The sequence below is a fragment of the Schistocerca gregaria genome, chromosome 5 (assembly GCF_023897955.1).
Source record: "Schistocerca gregaria isolate iqSchGreg1 chromosome 5, iqSchGreg1.2, whole genome shotgun sequence".
NCBI lineage: Eukaryota > Metazoa > Arthropoda > Insecta > Orthoptera > Acrididae > Schistocerca > Schistocerca gregaria.
In genome coordinates, this window is record NC_064924.1 from 636,645,699 (window position 1) to 636,668,092 (window position 22,394).

The following is a 22,394-nucleotide window of genomic DNA, read 5'->3' on the forward strand; positions in this document are numbered from 1 at the left end:
AACTGAAGAGAAATAGCGATTGTGTTGACAGAATCAGAAACTGTAACAGCTGTTTTCCAGGAGCCGTATGTAACTGGGCTATAGTACATCCGCTTGAGCCCTTTACATGTAAACACTTCAAATGAGACATACATCTTCTATCACCCATTCTACACTTTTTTCCACAATTTTTAATTGTAGCCACAAAACTAAGCCACTATAAAATTTGCAATGAGCTGGATTACGTTTTCAATGTTAAAAGAAAAAGTTGTTATATTTTTGTGAAAGCAGAGTTTACTACTACACCAAAGTATGCAAGCACCAAGTCGCAGTGGAGTTAAAAGTCGGCTGCGACCACGTAAGTACTTTCGTAGACGTCATCACACGTGGCCAATGAACTGAAAGCGTGGTCAACAGATGTGAAGGGTAGTAGGCTGCATGTAACTGTTGATTGTGTGTGTATGGATGTAGTTTGTCAGAGTGCAAGTTGCGTTGAGAACCGGAGACAAGAAGAATAGTTAAATTTGATTGAGACCTTATATCGCAATTGACTCTACAATGAGATTTGTAATTTTATTATCGATTTTAACAGCAGTTGTCTGCAATGATGAGGAAGAAACGGGAGCACGATTACTCATATCAAAACAGATTCTAAATAAGTATTTGGTAGAAGACATGGATATCGTAGTCAAGGTAATTTTATTGCGAAACTGTATTGCTTTACATCTATGCACATCGCTAAAGGAGTCAGTGAAATCTGATATCTGAATCGGCCTTTATTGTTATGGATTAGTTTCATGTTGTATAGTAAAGTCTTTAAAATTGCGAACTAAATTTTTCGTATTAGCATCACCCTTCGTTGAGAGGAGATGGTAATTCTTATCCTCTGACTTACTGTATAGACTATAACAGTATTCATAACTAGAAAAATTGGCCAGTGTTTTCAAAAGTAATATCTTAATTGCAGGCTGACTGAGCATGAATAATACTAAGAAATTTAGCTCTAATTGATGTTAACAAACTACGGAGAGTTGGTTTCGCTTTCTTGTTATACACCTTTCCTCAGTCCGCTTTCCCGAAGAGCCTACTTCGTAAAATCTGTGGAATATGGAAGACTGGTGCAGTGTTCATTACTGTCATTCAAGCATACCGAATAAACGGCCTGCTGCGAGATGTCAAACACTAAATAATAGCGAATCGAGGTTTTTCGAATGTTTCCTATCAATGAGGCGTAAAATTGATACTGTGGCATATGTACGACTCTGTGAAACTTTGTAGCCTGTGATTTGAAGATGATGCAGCAGTTGCTGAAGGTTATTTATCCATCAGTAATTGAGTCATGTTTACCTCATAAGTATTGTTATTCAAGAAATAATTTTGGCTGATACCAGAACTGTAGCTCTGCCACCATGTTAGAGAACTGTTTGAAATACACCATTTCACTGTTAGGGATGGTTAAGTGGTAAACAGCTGCTCTCATTTAGTGTGTCTACACTCCCGGGCCATAACTATGCCGATCATTTCATTTTCCAATAAATTGTTACATCCAAGGTATATTTTTTGCACAAGTTTTGTGAACAGGTTTATGTATCTTTGAAGTGAATCACCAGTCTTTGCATCACTTTGAAATTCTCCAAATAAACTAGATATTTGAGTAGCTTTTCTGAATTGTTTGTCATTTATATTCAGTTGCATCTTATATGTAGATAGTCTCTAAAGTTAGTATTAATGCTGCTGCCAGATATTTATTATACAGTATAAACAGGAAGTATCCCAACAAATTTCTCTGTGGCACACCTGTAGTTAGTTCTACATATGTGAAATCTCAAAGATAATGTGCTGCTTCCTCCATACCAACTAATCATTAACCACAAATTTCATTTGATACCTCATAAATTTGTGCATTCTATTAATGTTGGTGTACTGTTGAGTAAAACAGTCTGTTACTCAATAAATATTGCATCCATCTTACTGCCTTGAACTTTGGGTTTTAGGATGCCATGAGGAGAAAAAGTGGAGTTGGAGTTTAGATGATGTTCCCAGAATTCCTGCTTGTCGGAAAGTTAATTCTTTTCCACTTTAAAGTTTTACCATTGGCAGTACTATAATTTTATATGAATTGCCTAACGCATGGCAGCTCTCAGTATCACAATGCCTCACGCCTTTCTTGGAATGACTTTAGACGCCATAGGAAGATAAATCACAACACCCTAAATGGCATATAAACATAATTGCTCGGGTGTACACAAGTTTTATCGTCATGAGAGCTACCTCTCATAGGTGTAACGATGTAGTATGGTGTTATTCAGCAACATATAGTACTTTAAATTTCAGTGGTCAACGACGTGTTAGATTCCAGATTTTTCTTTCACATTATTAGAATGTACACTATCCATTAACAGATGATTATATTCAGCTGTGTGAAGACTCTGGTAGTTGGTTTTTGTATGTCACTGAAATCTTAAAGAACCATCCTTTCATATGGATAGCTCCTTTTTTAATTGTTTCGTTAACTGGCTTCCAAAACATGCCCATACAGACACTTGGACATGAATGGTGTATTACAGGTGATTTTGACAATTTAGAGTATACATGGGTTTGTCGTACCCTGATATGGAGTTCCATAGATTTAACAAATGACAGTCCCTGGCATTAATGCAAAAGATGAGAAAGTTGTTGCCAAAGTGGGGATTACAGAAGCGTCCAATTCCACCTGTCTTTGAGACAGATGTCACCAATATGGCGGAAACAACCATTATCAACGTCTCCAATATGGCGTCTATGAAGTCATTACATAAGCAAAACGACAAACACATCTCCCTCTCCAAAAATATATTCAAACTAATGGGATCAGTGTGGGAAATGGGGGTTTTCGGGAAGGGACAAACTAAATATAAACATGTACAGACACAAACCACGATCCCAAACCTCACAAAACATGACATAAAATACCACAGAATTCTGCTACACTTAAGATATCGACAGGGATCGATCACTTCCCTTCACCTACATAGCTCAACCGCAATTGTCGATACCACAAAATAAAAACCAACTACTCCAAAAATTATAATTGCACCACAACTATAGTTACCACAAAACCAACACCTAAAACAACAAAAATTTGAATTGGGCACTTCCCTTGACCTATATAGGTCAACAGCAGCTCACGATAAAAATGACTACTTACCACAAAAAAGTTCCGGTGCCACACACGCGCGCACACACACACACACACACACACACACACACACACACACACACACAGTATATTCTGCTTGCATACACTGCATTTCACTATCTCAGCCACAAACCCAAAAAGTCGCAGAAACTTAATGGACAGACAACATCCTGTCCCCCCATTTCACCCCGCAGATGCGCTCTATTAAACTTAACTAACAAAAGAAGTGACAAATTGAATTAAACGACTTACTGTGCGACAAACAGCAAACTAATAACATCAGATGACACCGCAATAACGTAAAGACAATGGAAACTTAGTTCTTAACTCACTGAAACTAATTTCCGTACTTCTATAACAGTCACGAATGATAAATGTCGGCATCAGCTTCCTATATGGCTACCGTCATCCTCTGGAAACAGTTGAGTGAGGCTTATTACTTAAGTTTTATCTTTTGTGAAATGGAATCCTACAGTTAACCTTTCACTGAATGGAAACTACTTCTGGCCGTTTCTTCTCATATTTCCACCCCTGGCCTCAATTCCATCCACAACCCGTTGCTTCAGCACCTCAATACTCCACGACGGGAATTTCTCTTCCAGCTGCTTAAGGTTATTTGTGTTCAAGGTGTGTTCCCCTCTGAATCGGGGGACAGTATTTGGTTCCTATCCTTCAGCCTGGTGAGAATCCGCCATCCCTTAATAGTGACCAGCTGATCAGTCTGACCAATGTCCCCTGCAAATTATTTGAACATGTGGTGGCTCTGTTGGGTCCTTGACTCTTACGACATTTGTCTCCTTATCATTGTGACTTTGGGGAGAGTTTTTATTTGCCAGGTGCTGCCCCACTGGTAGTTCAGAGTTTGGGTTGGCCTCATTCTCAGCTCCTTGTGGACCAGGAAAATGGCATTCCACAGGATTCCATATTCCTTTCATCATTGTTATGGATTTGTGGCCTCGGTGGGACTGTTAGTCATCCCCTGCTCTGTATGTGGATGATTTCTGTACCTGGGCTAGTTTCTGCTTGGTAGCCTCCTCAGAGTGACAGCTCCAGGGTGCCATCCAATGTGCTTCCATGTGGGTGCTCTCACACAGTTTTCATTCCTCCCCCTTAAATTGCGGTTGGGAGTGTTCCTGTAGCTGTAGTACAGTCCATCCCGATCAAGAGCTCTACCTCAGTGCCCAGTGTCTGAACCTGATCCCCGAGTTTCATTTCTTGGTGTCTTTTGACAACAAGCTTACTTTGGTTTTCCCATATATACCTGTGTAATAAACTTTGTGTGTCTAAGGGGACTCCAGCCACATAGTGTTCTTCTCTCTCCCTCTCCAGTGGGAATCTGCCTTCCTCATAACGGCCGTACCAGGTTGACCATTGTCCTCCTCGCCCCCCCCCCCCCCCCCCCCCCCCCCAATGAGCACCCTTCCTCCCATTTTATAGTTGCAAAGGAGTGGGAATCCCTCACAGTGATCCATAGTTGCTCTTGTCTTTTGGACTTCATACTAAATACACCATCCTACTCTTCTTGTCACGAGTAGCAGACTATCCTCACATGGTTAAGTCTGTCTTTGATTTTCTTCTTGAAAGTGGTTTGTCCGTCTGATTGAAGTGTCTTTGAATTTCCTCACAGAATTAGTCACATTGTTAGCATTGGTGTTGCTTTAGGATACCTTTGGACGTACCTCTGGATTTTTATATCATTTTGTTTCCCCTTTTCTTGCATCATCTTTCCTTAGTGTTGTTCCCGTTGTGTTGTGATCATGTTATGATGCGGGTATCAGGATGGGTTGGCAGCAGTGTCAGCGACCTATTGTTCTGAGTGCCTCTGGGTGCCCCCTGCTCTCGTGTCCCTCTCCCTTTTTTTCCCATGTTTTTTCTCTGCCACGATATTCCTTCTGCCTGATTGTTTGCATGTTTTCCTTTCCATTGACAAGGCTGTGCTGTTGATGATGTTCCTCTTTAGTTTGTGTCACTTTGAATCGTGGCACCAATAGCGTCACTGTTTCCCACTCCTCCCCTCCCCACAATCCATCAGTGACCATCTAAGTGTTCTGCCAATAAAACCCAGTCTGTGGTTCATCTTCCCCCCAAGATAGTCATCCTAATTGTTCAAAGTTCATTCATAATATTAATTCTTGGGTATGTAGTTGAATTGACAGCCTGTAGGTTTGTGTGATTTATCATGTATCCAAAATTTAACAGATTTAATTTCACACTCATGTGAATGACTTAACAATTTTTATTGTGTTAGTTAATTTTTACTTTTCACACCATAAAAATATCTTGTCCAAATCATTTTGCAATTGGTCTTGACCTTCTGATGACTGTACTAGATGCTAAATGAGAGCATCATCAGCAAACAATCTAAGAGGGTTGCTCAAACTGCTTCCTAAATAATTTACATAGATTAGAAGCAGTAGAGGGCCTATACCATTAGTTGGGAAACAACTTATACTTGACGACTTTCTGCCAGTTACTGCAAACTGTGACCTTTCTTATAGGGAATCACAAATCCAGTCACACAATTGAGATGATGATCCATTGGCATGCAATTTGATTAGAAGCCACTTCTGAGGAGCACTGTCAAAAGCGTTCTGGGAATCCAGAAATAACGACACATTACCTAAAGTGAAATAAGATCTCCTTGATACCACTTTAAAACCCCCCATGGGATTCGCCATTCTTTGGCGGGTTCATGCTTGCCTATCATGGGGCCCCAGCCTTTGCAGCATTTTTCCCTTCTGTGCTGCATGCCTATCCTCTCGCTTTTCTTTTCCCTCCCTTGGGTAACATGTTTGGAGTGTTATTAGGAGTGTTCTGCATTGTCTGTTGCTGACTTGAGAACAGTCTCACCATTGTTTTTTGTCCCTTTTCCTTTCTTTGTTTTTCTCTCGTTCGCATCAGCGTTTGAGATTCAAGTTTTTCGTCTTCCTCCCCGTGCGCTCCTGAAGGCCAACGCATGCATCTGACGCGTAACAGGTGACTGGGTAACACGTAATTCTCATTCCCGGGTTGGGTTTGCATGTACCCCCGGTACAGACCAGGCCCAGGGAAGCGTGATTGCCTGAGCTGCAACCTTCCCAAATTGTCGATTGGTTTTTCTGTCAGGTGTTTGGGAGGTGTGAACAATCCCCTAAGGCAGGTGTGCCCTCTTCTGAAGGGGCCCCCAGTTGGGGAAGGAGCACGCCGTCGTAGACACTGGCAATCGTGGGGATCTCCTCGCAATGAGTCAATCATCTTGGCAATTAACGTCTACAAAATGTAAACGTAAAGAGGCTAATGATTCAAAGATCCTTCCCACTGCACGATGGTTCCTCGTGGTCTCACGTACTGAAGACAGTCAGTTCTTCACCACGGTAAATCCGTTTATTATTCAGAAAGGTGTTGGTGCAATTGCTGGCCCTGTGAAATCCTGCTCTCGTTTACAGAATGGCACTTTGCTTTTGGATACTATTTCTGATTCTCAAGTACAAAAACTGCTTGCTGCCTTGCTTCTCCAATGCTACCCTGTTTGTGTCGAGGCCCGTAGAACTTTGAATTCTTTCCATGGTGTAATTTACACCAGGCTGCTAAACGGTCTAACCGAGCCCGAAATCCAATCTTACCTCTCTGATCAGGGTGTCATTGCCACCCATCATGTAATGAAAAAGGTAGATTCCTCCTTAGTTCCCACCCGCACCCTTCTGCTCACCTTTGATAGAATGGTGCTGCCGTCAAAGATGAAAGCAGGCTACGAAATTATCGCACTCTGGGCGTACATTCTGAACCCGATGCGCTGCTACCACTGCCTTCGTTTCAACCACACTAGAACATCTTGTTGACACCCAGGCAAATCTGTAACCTGTGGTAGGGATGCATTAGCCTCCTCCTCCCCACTGTATCAGCTACAATGGTGGCCATACCGCTGCCTCTCAGGATTGTCCCGTGTGTCTTGATAAGCGGGCTGTCCAAGAGATCCAGATAAAGGAAAGTGTGCCTTACCCATTTTCTTGCAAGTTACTGGATAGTTCTGTTGTTGCTACCCCTCGCTCCATGAAAGACATGGCCACGCAGACATGTGACCTCAAATTCAGCTGTGAGGTTGTGAAATCGCCCAGTGTCAAGGTAGGATTGCCATCCCGCTGCCCAGCTGTGCAATAAACTGTGTAACTCTCGCCTCAAGGGGTGAAGCCACCAGCTACACAACCGGTAGATCTGAAAGGACAGGAGGAGTACTCCCGTGTAGACTACCTCCGTCCCACCAGCCAAAACAACAGAGTCTTCCTCTAACTGGAATGGCTCGATGAAGTCGATCAAGGGCAAATGATCTTCTCCTTCGGAAACTCTAAGATCATCTTCGACGTTGTTGCCATGTGGTACCTTAGCCCGGCTGGCCTCTGTATCATCGATGCGCACCACCAACTGTTTTTCAGCGTTTGACTCCACAGACCGACCGCACAAGGAAGTCGATGCTTCTGTGGACCCCATGGAGTAGGACCCTCGTACTTCTGTGCCCTGTAGCAGCAACTCTGCACCGGCTGTCACTCAGCAGTTGCCGAGTTTACACTCCATCTCTTCCTCATTACGAGTGTCCTCCAATGGAACATTCGCGGCCTTTTGTTCCACAAAGAGGATTTACGGCTGCTCTTAACATCACAGCATCCCCTTGTACTCTGCCTCCAGGAAACAAAATTGCACCCTCAAGACTGTGAGCTTTCACATTACTTACCGATTCGTTTTGACCCTCCCCCTGAGGTCAGGATCCCATCTTGTGGGGGGTGTCATGCTGCTCTTATGGAATGATTCATAGTAAACCAATCCCCCTGACTACCCATCTTCAAGCTGTTGCAGTTTGCCTTTTTCTTCCCCACCTGACTTTTCCCCTCTATTATTTGTCCCCCTCCGTCATACGATGTCACCAGGGCAGCTAGCTCCCCCATTTTTGCTACTCGGTGAATTTCATGTGCGTCATCCCCTTTGGGAGTTCTCCCAGGACCTGTCAGAGAGGTGCCCTCTTGGCTGACCTTAACCAACTTAACCTCTTCTGCCTGAACACTGGAGCACTCACTTTCCTTTCTGACTCCTCACACACCTATTCCCATTTGGACCTATCCTTTTGCACCGCCCAGCTTGCCCATCGTATTAAGTAATCCATTCTTTCTGACAGCTACTCAAGCGACCATTTCCCGTGTGCTATCTGTTTGCTGACTCCCACCCCATCCACGTGCTCGCGCAGATGGCAGCATACTAAGGCTGACTGGCAGCTTTACTCCTCCCTGGCAACCTTCAGAGAACAAGATTTCCCCAGTTGTGATGGCCAGGTGGAGTATCTCACAAATTTTATTCTTACTGCTGCAGAATGTTCCATTCGTTGCATTTCCTCTTTTCTAGGTGAACTGAGGCAAGCTGTGACACAATTTGTGCATGGAGACGTGCTTTCTGCATTTTTAACCATCATCCTATGATGGCAAACTGCACTCATTATAAACAAGTGAGTGCAGCATGTCGTCGCGTTCTTCGGTATAACAAAAGAGCTAGCTGGATTTCATTCACTCATTCTTTTAACAGTTCCACCCCTTCCTCTGTCATGTGGGCCAACCTCCAACAGCTCTCTGGGAGCAAGTTCCGATCCTCCACCCCAGGGTCAGACACCATCCACATTCAGATGTTGCAGCACCTTTCTCTTGCGGGTAAGCACTTTCTGCTTACCACATACAACTGCATCTGGGCAGAGGGCCCATTTCTTGGACGCTGTCATAAGCCACTGTCGTACCCACACCTAAGCCTGGTAAGGACAAAAACTTTCCTGCTAACTACCACCCTCTCTCTCTTACCAGCTGTGTTTGCAAGGTGGTGAAACATATGATTCATGCCCGGCTGGTATGGTGGCTCGAGTCTCACAATTTACTGACGTTCTGCAGTTGACTATCTTGTTACTTTGTCCACCCGTGTCATGAATGGTCTTTTGCAGAAATCCCAGACTGTGGCCGTGCTTTCCAATTTGGAGAAGGCATACAACACCTGCTGGAGAACTGGTATCCTCTGTACTCTTTACACATGGGGCTTCTGTGGCCACCTGCCTTGTTTCCTTCGGGCATTTTTAAAAGACAGAGTTTTCAAATTGTGTGTGGGTACTACATTGTTGGACATTTTTATCCAGGAAAATGGTGTGCCTCATGGGTCTATCCTGAGCGTCGTCCTCTTTGCTATCGCCATTAACCCTATAATGGCCTGTCTCCTCCCGGCATCTCCGGCTCCCTCTTTGTTGATGATTTTGCCATCTATTGTAGTTCTCCATGGACCTGTCTCACTGAGTGGCGTTTTTAGTGATGTCTTGATCGTCTTTACTACTGGAGCATCAACAATGGCTTTCAATTTTCCACTGACAAAACTGTTCGTATGAATTTCTGGCGACCCAAGTGGTTTCTCCCACCAACTTTACATCTTGGGCCTCTTGCCCTTCTGTTCATTGAAAGTACAAAATTTCTGGGGCTCATGCTGAATTGGAAACACTCTTGGTCTTCCCATGTGTCTTAACTGGCAGCCCGCTGTAAACAGTTCCTCAGTGTTCTCAATTGTACTTCCTGGGGTGCTGATTGAACCACTCTTCACTTTGTACTGGTCCCTTGTCCGTTCGAAACTTGACTATGTGTACTTTGTTTATGCTTCTGCATGCCCATCCCTCCTACGCTGTCTGAACACTATCCACCATCATGGCATCCATTTGGACAAGGGTGCCTTTTACACTATCCTGGTTGAGTCTATATGCTGAAGCTGCTGAGCCACCACTGTCCTACTGCCGTGACTTTCTCCTCAGTAAGTATGCGTGTGTTGCCACCCATCCTGTGCCTTTGTTGGTGATTCCTTTGATCATCAGTATGGGGTGCGTCCCTCTTCTCTGTTGCTATGGCGGCTTAACTTCACACTACCTGCAACTTCCCTGGTGGGTATGAACCCTTCACCACCTTGGCTTCTTAACTTTGGCCTTCATTCGCTTTCTGAGGACACTACTCCAGCCTCAGTCTACCACCTACAGTTTCATGACCTTCACATGGACCTTCATGATAGTCCCTTTGTATACATTGATGGCTCTCGGACTGTCTGTGGGGTTGATTGTGCGTTCGTCATTGGCAACTGTATCCTTCGATGTCAGCTTCCGGCACCATACAGTATTTACGGCCGAGCTCTTCGCCGTGTATGAGGCCACAGAGTGCATCTGGCGAAACAACATTTTTAATTGTGTCCTCTGCTCACTCGCTCAGCACCCTTTAAAGTCTGTGTGCGCTGTACACCTCTCGTCCCTTATTGCAGTGGGTCCAGGAAAACTGTCACTTGCTCACTCTTGGTGGATCCAGTGTGATGTTTCAGTGGGTACCTGGTCATGTCAGTCTGCCAGGCAATGAGGCTGCTGACGCTGCTGCTAAGGCTGCAGTCCTCGTACCTCAGCCCGTGAGTGCCTAAATTCCCTCCGATCTGTGTTGCCGTCTGTCAGATGGTGGTGTCCCTTTGGCATGGCCAATGGTCCTCCCTTCACGGGAATAAGCTCCAGCTCATTAAGCATCTCCCAGCAGCTTGGATGACCACCTCTCAGCCCTCCCACCCAGAGGTCATATTACCAGGCTGTGTATTGGGCTCTGCCCTTTTAGCCATTGCTAAGTGGTGCTACCCCTTGTACACTGGCTTTGTACACATTGTGCTTAAGTTTTAACTGTCCGCCACTTCCTGATGGAATGCCCATTTTTTTAACTGTTTGTTCCCTCTGGGGTTTGCCATCTGATTTATTGGCCGTTTTAGCAAATGACAAGCAGGCTAAAGCAATATGGCAAAGGCCATTTAATTTTTAGTTTTGGACCTCCGTTTCTGTATGGTGCCTTTTCAGCCCTTTTTCTACATGCTTGTTTTTAGATGTCTTCTATTATGTCAATTGGGACTGACCTATAGTCATTTTTTAACTCCTCTTTGTCTTTGAGTTCTATAGTTTCAACTTGGGCGCATATGACCCCAGTTCTTTTTTGCACCCTAAAGCAAAACAAAACCAAACCACCTTAAAACTGTTAACATCAGTAATTAGATATAGACTGCAGAATGATATAGAAATAGCAGAACAGTAGCAAGTATTCGTGAAAAAACTGGGGCACAGTAGATGCTTTGCTTTCGCTTTGACAGATGTAGAGAAGTCTATAGAATTTAATAACAGCCTATCGCTGTTACATTGACTTGACAAAAGCCTTTGATAGGATAGAAAAAAGGATATAGTTCAAACCTTAATGACAAGAGTACCAATGGTTTTGGTGAAAGTCAGGGAAGATATACAAGAGTTGGAACTTAAATAGTGACAACTATTTATTCACAACCAATACAAAAGAGTTACGTGTTTTCACCTGTTACTGTCCTTCAAAGTAGTCACCAGTGTTGCGTAGAACCCGTTGCCAGCAATGTGGAAGGCGTAGTATACCGTTAGCAGAGCCTGTTCTGTTGATGGTGCGAATGGAGGTATCTACTGGCTGCCGAATCTCTGGAACGGTTCTGAAGCGAATGCCACGAAGTGGTTCCTTCATCTTTGGAATCAAATTGAAGTCACAAGGGCTTAAGTCTGGGGAGTGTGGTGGATGGTACAGTACTTCAGAGTCCCATCGACCAAACAGAGCAGCCACAGCTTGTGCTGTATGCGTCCACGCATTGACGTGCAAAATGATGGGTGGGTTGCTGTCAATGCACAGTATTACTAATTATTTTTCTAGCACGACCTGCAATCTGCTTTGTGAAAGAAGCGGCGACACTTGTGACATTGATTTGATTCCAAAGATGAAGGAACCACTTTGTGGCATTCGCTTGTGTGCTGTTCCAGAGATTCGACAGGCAGTACACCGTTCCATTCGCACCATCAACAGAACAGGCTCTGTTAACTGTATACTATGCCTTCCACATTGCTGGCAATGAGCTCTACACAACATTGGTGACTAGTTTGAAGGACAGTAACAGGTGCAAACATGTAACTCATATGTATCGGTTTTGAATAAATAGTTGCCACTATTTAAGTTCCAACCCTCGTATATAAAGGTAGTCAAACAAGAATTAACACATGGACTACCCAGTGAAGTTATACTAGATAGAGGAATTTGAAAAGGACTCAGAACTAGGCTGTAAAATGGGGAAACAGTTATAAATATATGCTGCTGCTGCTGCTGCTGCTGCTGCTGATGTACCAGTAGCAAATGAGGTTAATTTACAAAGGTTGCTTCACCAATTTAATGAAAAAGTTATGCTGTATAATGTGAAAATCTCATCTTGTTAGATGTATCGTAATATCAAAAACACCTGTAAGATGTAAATTAGCAGTAGATGGTGTCAGTTGAACAAGTGATAAGCTTTAATTATCTGGGGCCTGTTATCACTGACTATTAAGATTTAACCATGGAAGTAAAAAATGGTGACAGAAGTAACCAGATGCCTGCAAAATACTGTACGAAGAAACAAATTTGACAACTGAGAGAAAAGTACAGGAGACAGTGGTGCATCCTGGTAAGACAACAGCAGTTGAAGACAAATCCAAGGAGTAACAATGTTAGACAAAATAACAAATGTATCAATAAGGGAACCGCATGAAAGAAAAGATATAAATAAATGGATGAAGACAAGAAAAAAAAATTTAAATGACTGCCTGGAAAAGATGGAGTCCATAAGACTAGTTAAAATTTGTAAATATGGATGACAACCCAAGAGATAGGACACAGTTTGTCAGATACATCTGTGGAATGACGAAGACAAACAGGAGCAACCCGAGTCAGCAGAAAAAGAATAAAGAGGTAGTTGTATTTCAAAACAGTAATAGCTTCTGAATCCATGCTGTGTCATGGATTGTTGTCTTAGAGGTAACTCATAAGGTTAGAGCACAGCATATGTTCCAAAATCGTTATGCACGTCAAACTCAGTGACATGCATCTGTTGTTAAGTTGATTACTACTCTTTTTCTTGGTTATTGATGAGCCCTGTGCAGCATTTCTGTCTTTCGGTACGTATCTTTTGTTGAGTGAGCAGTTGTACACAATTGTGAGGTGTGGTGTTATTATACAAAGGTAGCTTGAAAGATTGTTGGACTGGAATAGAAACCAACAATTTACCTCATTGAAACTTTAGTGTAGTCTGCCTGTTTGCTAATGCACTTAGTTCAGCTAATGTTCCAATGTGTTGATCCCATCTCAAAAACGAAATTCCTCTTACTGCAAAATAAATATCAACTTTGACTGCCAGTTATTCATTTGAAGATAATCTCCATCTACCGAGGAAAATTTTTAATTCAGGTAAGAGATGGAAGTCCTGTGGAGCCAAATCAGGTGAATAAGTTGTGTGTGACAACACATTGTATGTATATTAGTTAATGTATTTTTGCTATGGCAGTGACATTTGTGGTTGGGTGTGTGCTGTCTTGATGGATGGTGACTTCCTTCCTTGCTAGACCTGGCATTTCTTCGCATATCTATTGCTGTAGTTGATCCAGGAGACTAGTGTAATATTGCCTTATAATTGTTTGACCAGTTGGAAGATTATCAGGAGAATACATTTCGCATTCTGGTTGACCCTAAGACCCTTCTGGCCCACCATACTGCCTTTCTTTGGTGGTGGTGAATCGACATGTTTCCACTGCTGTGACTGTTTTATGACTATGGGATGTAGTAGTGGACCCAAGTTTCATCTGGGATGACAAACCGATGAAAAAACTCTTAATTGCTCTGGAAATGGGTCAAACATTGTTTAGACATTTCCCATCTTGTGCTTTCTGGTTCTACATTAAAATTTGCATCACTCACATGGCAGGTACTTTTCTCATATCCAATTCCAATATGATATACCCATTCTGATGACATCCTTACAGCTTCAGCAATTTTTCGCACTTTGTCGACAATCCTCCATGACCATTTTGTGCACTTTTGCAGTTATTTCTGCATCTCAAGTTTAGTCGTTTGCCCTCTTGGCAGCAATTGACCATGAAGGAGCAGACTCCTCCTGTGTGTTCTGAAAATTGGTATGAACGTCCTTTTTCATAACTTTCTATATGAAGTATGGTACTTAATCACTGCTCAAATCTCAGTTTTTTTTCCCATCTTCATTAATCACTACACAGGAGCAAAGACGTGTGCATCGCAGGTATCTACCTGGAGCACTGATGTGTCACATGTTTACTTGTAAAGAACGGCCTATTATTACACTGGAAGTGTGTTGTGCTAGCGCTGAAATCTGGTGGTGGTTGCACAAACTTTTCAAACTGCCCTTGTGTCAGCATGCTTTGAAAGAAACCTAGTTAGTATTCAATCTGGACTAGAAGAGTTGTCTTTATTAAGTGATTTAAGTTGCTTCATTATACCAATGATATTGACAAAGATACTGATGTTGGCAGTTGTTTCTAATTCAAATCCTGGAAAATTTATTCCATCTTCTTTAGTGAAAGAATTTTGGAAAACTCCACTTTAGTGGCATTGTCATTGTACTGGTTTTGTGTAGGAATGTTGTTAAAAATCTGAATATTAGACAGAGGTGGGGAAAACAGAGGTTTTCATTTGGTATGTGAATATCACTATGGAATCCGCAACAAAGAAAATTTGTCAGTTTTTTTCACCAACTTGCAACCAAAATACCTTATTCCTTGTGATCTAGATCTCCAATATCTATCACAAACCTCTCACCCCACCTCGCCACAGGGAAGGGGTGTTAGGCATAACAGCATTGTCATGCTCGATAAAGTTACATGATAGTTAAAGATTAATTTTTGTTGTTTTCTTATTCATTTGAGTTTGTGCATGCATGAGTTCATACTGTTAAAATAATTTACATATTTTTGCAGTACACCTTGTACAATGTTGGTACAAGTGCAGCACTGGGCATCCAGCTGACTGACAATAGCTTTCATCCAGACTCTTTTGCTGTCGTTGGTGGTCAGCTGAGTATCAAGCTAGACAGAATTGCACCTGGCACTAATGTGTCACATGTTGTGGTTGTGAGACCAAAGAAATTTGGATACTTCAATTTTACAGCTGCTGAAGTTAATTACCTGCCATCGGAAGACATCTCAGAAGTAAGCAGATTGCACTTTCATTGGTACCACCCAGTAATTTTTAGTTACAGTGTTCCATCCTGAACTGGTAAACTCAGCTACTATAACAGTTAACTGTGTTAGAAATTGTTCAGATTGTTGGTAAAAAAATTTGGTTTGCTGAGTTTTTTGATTGAATTCATTGATTGCTTTTCGTAAATGCAATATAGTTGAGAATTCTAATTTGCTCATGCATGTTTTAAGAGGCATTGATTGCAATGTTAAATGCTTTGTTGTAATTTCATGTATAAACAAATAAGAAATGATATTGCATGTTTGGCATTCTGAACTTGTCTGTTGAAACTGTCATATCTGTAGTATTAATTGGTGATCTGTCATTAATTGATTTACATTAACAGTTGCAGGTTGCTGCAACAAGTGAACCTGGTGAGGGACTGATAATCCCCTTCAAGGATTATGATAAGAAGTTCTCACCCCATGTTGTAAGTGTTTATAATATTTACTTACTAAAATACTGATTGAATTGGCTTTTCTCTCTCTCTCTCTCTCTCTCTCTCTCTCTCTCTCTCTCTCTCTCTCTCTCTCTCTCTCTCTCTCTCACACACACACACACACACACACACACACACACACACACACACACAAATATAAATTTGAGAACTGCCTTTGTTGTTGCAGTTGGACTGGGGAGCATTTGCCGTTATGACCATGCCATCACTGGCTATTCCTTTCCTTCTGTGGTACTCGAGTAAGTCAAAATATGAGAAGCTGACCAAGACAAAGAAGGAGAAAGGAGTGAAGGAGTAACTGTTCAATCACAGTTGTTTGCAGTCAAACAGAATTTTGATAATAAAATTAATTTATAAGACTGAAAAGGTTTTATTTGTTTATTTATTTATTGAAAGGATAACCTACGTATTTACAGTAACAGCATTGAATTATATCTTCCCAATGTAACTCCTATTGAAGCTTGTCAGTAACATCATAAGAAAGCCTCCAAAGATAGATCCTGGATGGACAAATACTTTAGATTTGGCCACTCTATTGACACCATACTCACTGTCCCCAATTATAACAATGCTTGAAAGAAACTCTTAGCTCTATTAATGTTTCACAATCTGTCATCATCCAATAATTTATGGGATGATTACAGTAAGTGGTACGCATGACAGAAGTCTATGAGAAAAGTACATTTAATCTAATGACTACAAATTTATGTGGCTGTGTATAGCATTTCCACATAGAATCTGGTATCTGTTGTAGGTACAATGATTACCAAAGTATGAAGGACAACTAAAACAAGTAGAAGAAACAGCAAACTAGAGAGAGCCAATAGTAACACATTTCAAGGAGGAAACTAGAATTATGTAATTCTCAAGCATGAGCCTGCAGAGGACCTGTGGCTCAGTTTAATAAGAATAGTAGACAAAGCACAGGCTGGACACATAGTCTTTGAAATATAACCTAGCTGCTGCATAACCTAGCCACTGCATAGACTTGAATCTGAATCATTCACTTAAGGCACCAATAAATTTGGCTGCCCTCAGAAACCTTTATACGGCCAGTAACACTATATGTAAGTTTCTGGCAGCATTAGCTGCTGCTTGAGCTGTTTTGGCTCTGTACCTACTCATGGTCAATGGTAACTGCCATGCAGCATAATAGACAAGAGTTCAAGCCTACAAATTCCTTAATGTCTCACTCTGATGCAAGAACAAACATAATTTTGCACTTTCGGATGTGCCATTGATAGATGCCCTTCCCAAAACATTTGTGTGAACGAGTTCATAAGTGGCTGTCCTGCTCAGAACATATCTTGCTTGACAATCTGCTGTGCATGCAGCAGACACTGGCTGGATTACTCTGCTGAATCTCTGTATGTATGATCCAGACATGTTACTGCAGTTACTTTGGTGAAGATAAATTGTTTATTTTGTCTAGTGTGGGTTTCTGTTCAAAATATAATTGCTGTTAATGCAAGGAGCATTGTTGGTTTTACTGGTATGATCATTACTTGCACAGAATACAACATGAGTAATATTGATGCAAGCATTCTACCATTGCTACGAGTGTTTATCAGCTGTCCTTTTCTGGTTTAGGCTCTTGCTGTTACATATTAAATTTTTGCATGTTTGAAGGTCATGAGTGGTGTTTGGGCATCAGAAATTAGCATGACAAGAGCAAAAATTCTAACATATGCTGCATATTGTTTGTTGTTGCTAAAGTAATGGAGGCAACTTGAAACACTTGTGCTGCGTGTAGAACAAGTGATAGTGGTTTTCTAATTTTAGAACTGTTTGAATGATTCTCCACATTCAGGACAACCTATGGGCTTTGAAGAAATTTTGAATGGTGTAATCCAAGATGGCTTGTCAGTGTATCCAGTAATTGACAGATGTGATCACCTGTGATCATTAAACCTCAACACAGCATTTGCATTTGGTGGACAGGTTCAAAAATCAGATTTAAGGATATTGCATGCTCTAGTTCAAATCAAATCAGTATCAGCATTTTTTGCTTGAACGTTACCAACTGGCCGATAGAATATTCCCATTCAATATTATTGCCAGTGATGAGCATGTTGTATCTTCTAGTTAATTTCCTGAAAAGAAATGAATAGCTGAGGCTTAATTAAAAACATCCCTTCAAGCAAAGACCGGTGTTCATATACAACTAGATTTCTTGGATGGCATCATTCTATACAGGAAGAGTTGCCTTTTCCACCTTCATACATCTGTTTTACTCAAAACAAACAATATATTGCAAATTTTAGAATGTTTTCTCTTGCCATTAAAGTTTCTAATACCCAAACAAACATGGCCTTCAGATTAGCAAAATTTAGTATGTAATGGCAATAATAATGGCAGAACTGAAAATAGAAAAGAACTGACTAATACATTCATAGCTGCCTGTCAGCAGACACCCAAAGCAAAAATGCTGTTAACTTATGTGCCAACGAGTTTTTTCGGTTATATTTTAAATGTGATAGTAGATAGCATATGCGTGTTCATAACATATTTTGCATGAGCAATGGTCACAGCACTGTCACTGGAGAGTATTTACAGAAGATATCTAGAACGGAAACTTGCTAAAAACACGTACAATTTTATGGAAATTGAGTCTTCCACTGCTGGTATTTATGGGCATAATGCTGTGTTTTAGGGCACAATTCTCTGCCTAATCTTTCCTCTTCCAGTGCTGTAGACTTCATCAGAGACTTCAGATACTCGGAAAGCTCCATTCTGGAAACATCTCCCAGGCTGTGGCTAAGCCATCTCTCTGCAATATCCTTTCTTCCAAGAGTGCTAGTTCTGCAGGTTCGCATAAGAGCTGGTGTGAAGTTTGGGAGGTAGGAGTCAAAGTACTGGCAGAATTGAAGCTGTGAGGATGGGTTGCGAGTCATGCTTGGGTAGCTCAGTTGGTAGAGCTCTTGCCCGTGAAAGGCAAAGGTCCCGAGTTTGAGTCTCGGTCCAACACACAGTTTTAATCTGCCAGGAAGTTTCACTCAGAAACCTCTTACAGGCTCAAAACAAGATCAGCAAGCTGAACTGCTTATATGTATCCAGACAACGGTCAATTTGTGAGAAAAAACTCCTAAATAAGACCATGGAATCCTGCTGACGTATAGTATGGACCTGGTAGTGGGGAAGAGTTAGTGCTGATTGTTTTATTTAGCACTATGACCCACAACCTGTCTGATTTGCCTTTCTTTTCTGTTGAAATTGTTTGTGCTTTTGAATTTCTGTGGCATCTCTGTACATGTATACAACTAAATTGTGCATGTGTGCGGCTTGGGAGAGACTAATCTTAATTGTGCACGTGTACAGAAATGCTATAGAAATTCAAAAGCACAAAAATAATTTCAACAGAAAAGAACTGAGATTAGAAAGGTTGTGGGTCAGCACCAACTCTTCCCCACTAAAAAAAAACACACACACACACACACACACACACACACACACACACACAGTGTCTTTCCTAGGAGTCATCAGGCACACTTTATCTGGTGTTTGGGCAGTTATTGTAATTTTGTTATTGTAATGTGCGGCTGTAGTCAGATCAAACAGATACTGTTTCAGTGTGTCTTTCATGTGATGCCCAGTATCAACACAGTATCATGGTTCCTATTGCAAACAAAATAATTTTTAAAGTGGAATTTTACATGCCCATTCAATGGAGCAGTCCCAGATTAGTCTAATGCAATACTCACTTCATTGATATGTATTAACAGGGAGAACACAAAACATAGAATAACTCAGTTTCTGGTGGTGACAGCACTACCCTGGCTTGGGCTGACTGCTACTGCCATGCAGCAGTGCTGCTGGAGTACTAGTTAGTCTTTGTAATATGTATTGGTAAAACACTTTCCATGGATAATGGGCTTCACAGAAGATGTGAATGATATTTGTTTGGCTGGACTCCAGCTCTCTGTTTCGAATCTACATTATTCTGTAACATTATATCTGTTAAATCAGTGATCCATGTGTGCAGTTATATTCTGAAATTGCAATAACAAGAATAGTCTAGTCAGCAACTATGGGTAGGAATTCTCTCTTTGTTGCAGTCAAGTTACCAATACTGTGATCAGCTTTTACAGTTTTCATGCTGGTGGATTCAATATGCAGGTGTTTGAAGACATGAGTTCCCAGATATGGAGATTGTACAATGTGGAGGTAATGTGTTGTAATTCAGTGCAGAGACTTAGAAAAACTAATTTCTTTTCCCTGTCACTTGAAGATAAGCTCCATATCAAGAACCTAGGGTGATGTACACTGGATATAAAGTTAGTCAAGTAAACTAATAATAAAAAGAAAAAAATTGTAAGAATTCTCAGGCCAGACATTTATAGGAAAGTAGATTGGATATGTGGTTGATATTATGAATAAATTGTACAGAAGAAAATTCTTGGTGTGATGTGGCTTGGATATTAACAGGCATTCACAGTGTAGGACATTTACTCACAGAAGATAAAGAGAAATTTGAGCTGTCTATATCACACATGCACAGCTAGTGTGTGATTCTTAGGGAAACATGTTATTAAACAGCAGGTCAGTGCTTATAGTCAGTCACTTGAAAGACACTGTGATCATATTAGTAAAAATAGTTACCTACTCTGTAAAATTGTGGATTGTATTAAAATTTTTGGTGCTTTTGAGCTTGCACTTCATGGATGTGACAAACACAGTGATCCATCAAATCCAGATTTTGTAGTTGTATAAATTTCGCTGCTGAAGTTGATGTTGCGCTTAGTAGTCTCCATTTGATTTGCTCTATTTGCAAAGACACTTCATATCATATTCAAACTATTGCAATTAATATTTAAAATGATTTATGGTATTTTGTGCTGGACATTTAACATGACCGAATATAGAAAGGAAATTGTTGATGCTGTCATTGTAACCTATTGCAGATTAAAAAAAACTTAAATTTCAGCAATTTCACAATGTCGTGGTATTCAGATATGTTTTGTCTGAGGATAGACTTGTGGAAAGGTTTTGAGCTTGGCTCATTCCTTATGAACACGATGCAAAAACATTAGCAGAACCGCTTATAGAAACTTCTGGACATTGTGGATAACTCAGATGAAGTTATGTCTCAGAGCTACTGTGGCACAGCTGCTAAGAATGGTTGTTTTTCAGATATAAAGACTCTTCTGAAAGAGCATTTTAAACATGCATATTTTGCTCATTTTTTATGCCCATAAGTTGAATCTGATTTTAGCCAACGAAAGGATGAATACAGATGTTATTATTATTATTATTATTATTATTATTATTATTATTATTATTATTATTAACTTAGCTGAGATTCCTAGTTTTCATTTCATCACAGTGATGTTAACTGACATAGTGAACAGAAAAGTCCATCATGTTTCCAACACAAGATGGGATTTTAAATCAAGAATTGTGTATGTTGTGTATGAAAATAGTCACATGAAGAATGCCTTGAGAAAATTGAGCTGACATCTCAACAAACTATGAAAATTACTCAAGCCAGAGGACTGCACCTGAAATTAGAGTGACAAGCATTACAATTTTAGCTGTCTGTATTCAGTCATATTGTGCCACACTTTGACAAGTTGTACAGTCTGTTACAAAATCTAGCAATTCATCCACTGGCTGTAAGAGAAGGGATAGAATATTTCAAAAGAGCCATATAGGACATCCAAGGTAGCTTCATTGACATGTATCCTGTGAACAGACAGACAGGAAGATGAAATTTCAGAAACGGTCACTGCAAAAGTTGCTTTGACTTCACAGGGCATCTCGTCATTGCAACTTTATTTCGCTCTGAAAATTTTCTTTCATACACAAGTGAATTTCAGTAAAAGCTACTATGAAGATCTTGTTAAATACACCAACGAAAAAAAAAAAAATTAAAACACCAAAAAATAAAGTATAGTAATTAAGTTTTGGGAATACATCTTGTAGGTAACATAGTTAAGTGATTAACATTGCAAGATCACAAGTTCATGTAAGTGGGAGATAAGCCTTGGAAATACTCCCTGAAAGGCTGTTTATGAATGGCAGCACAAAGGTTGAATTACCATATTGACATATAATTGTGCAGTGAGGGACCATGGGATAATCATGAGTGCACCTGCTGTCATACAAAATCGCACCCCATACCATAACTCCAGCTGTAGATCCAGTGTGTCTAGCATGCCGACCGGGTGATTGCAGGCCTCAACTGGCCTCCTCCTGACCAACCCAAGTCCATCACTGGCACTGAAGCAGGACCAGCTTTCATCACGAACCACAACAGACCTCCAGTGAGGTCTCGCTGGATACAACTGAAGTCTCAAATGGCGGTTGTTTGAGGTCAGTAGAATGCACACTACAGGGTGTGTGGCTCCGAGCTGTCCATGAAGTAACTGATTTGTAAGAGATTGTTGTCACTCGTGCCAAGTGCTGCTCAAGTAGCTGCTGCAGATGCAGTACAATGCACCAGAGACATACACCAAACATGATGGTCTACCCTCTCTGTAGTGCCACTTGGTTTGCCGGAGCCTGGTCTTTGTCACCGTATGTTCTCATGACCACCACTGCCAGCAGTCGTGTACAGTGGCTGCATTCCTACCAGGTCTGTCTGCATTATCACAGGATGAACACCCAGCTTCTCATAGCACTGTTACGTGACCTCATAAAACTCGGTGAGGTGTTTATATTGGTGTCTTTATCACCTTAAAGGCATTCTTGACTAACAGCAAAT

The 22,394-nt window shown here is 41.1% G+C and overlaps 1 protein-coding gene across 1 annotated transcript; it reads left to right on the forward strand.

Annotated features, from left to right (window-relative positions):
• Window positions 1-343: 343 nt before the first annotated feature.
• On the forward strand, window positions 344-16,057 carry LOC126271984 (translocon-associated protein subunit beta). The gene is made up of 4 exons (XM_049974449.1): window positions 344-672; window positions 14,973-15,203; window positions 15,581-15,664; window positions 15,861-16,057. Exons 1-4 carry the CDS (start codon window positions 538-540, stop codon window positions 15,987-15,989), a joined length of 579 nt encoding a protein of 192 aa, XP_049830406.1. The 5' UTR covers window positions 344-537; the 3' UTR covers window positions 15,990-16,057.
• The last annotated feature ends 6,337 nt before the right edge of the window (window positions 16,058-22,394 follow it).

Coding starts and splice junctions, on each gene's coding strand:
- LOC126271984 (XM_049974449.1), top strand. CDS start 538: ATGAGATTTGTAATTTTATTATCGATTTTAACAGCAGTTGTCTGCAAT. Junction 673..14,972: donor ACATGGATATCGTAGTCAAG/GTAATTTTATTG, acceptor ATATTTTTGCAG/TACACCTTGTACAATGTTGG. Junction 15,665..15,860: donor AGAAGTTCTCACCCCATGTT/GTAAGTGTTTAT, acceptor TTGTTGTTGCAG/TTGGACTGGGGAGCATTTGC.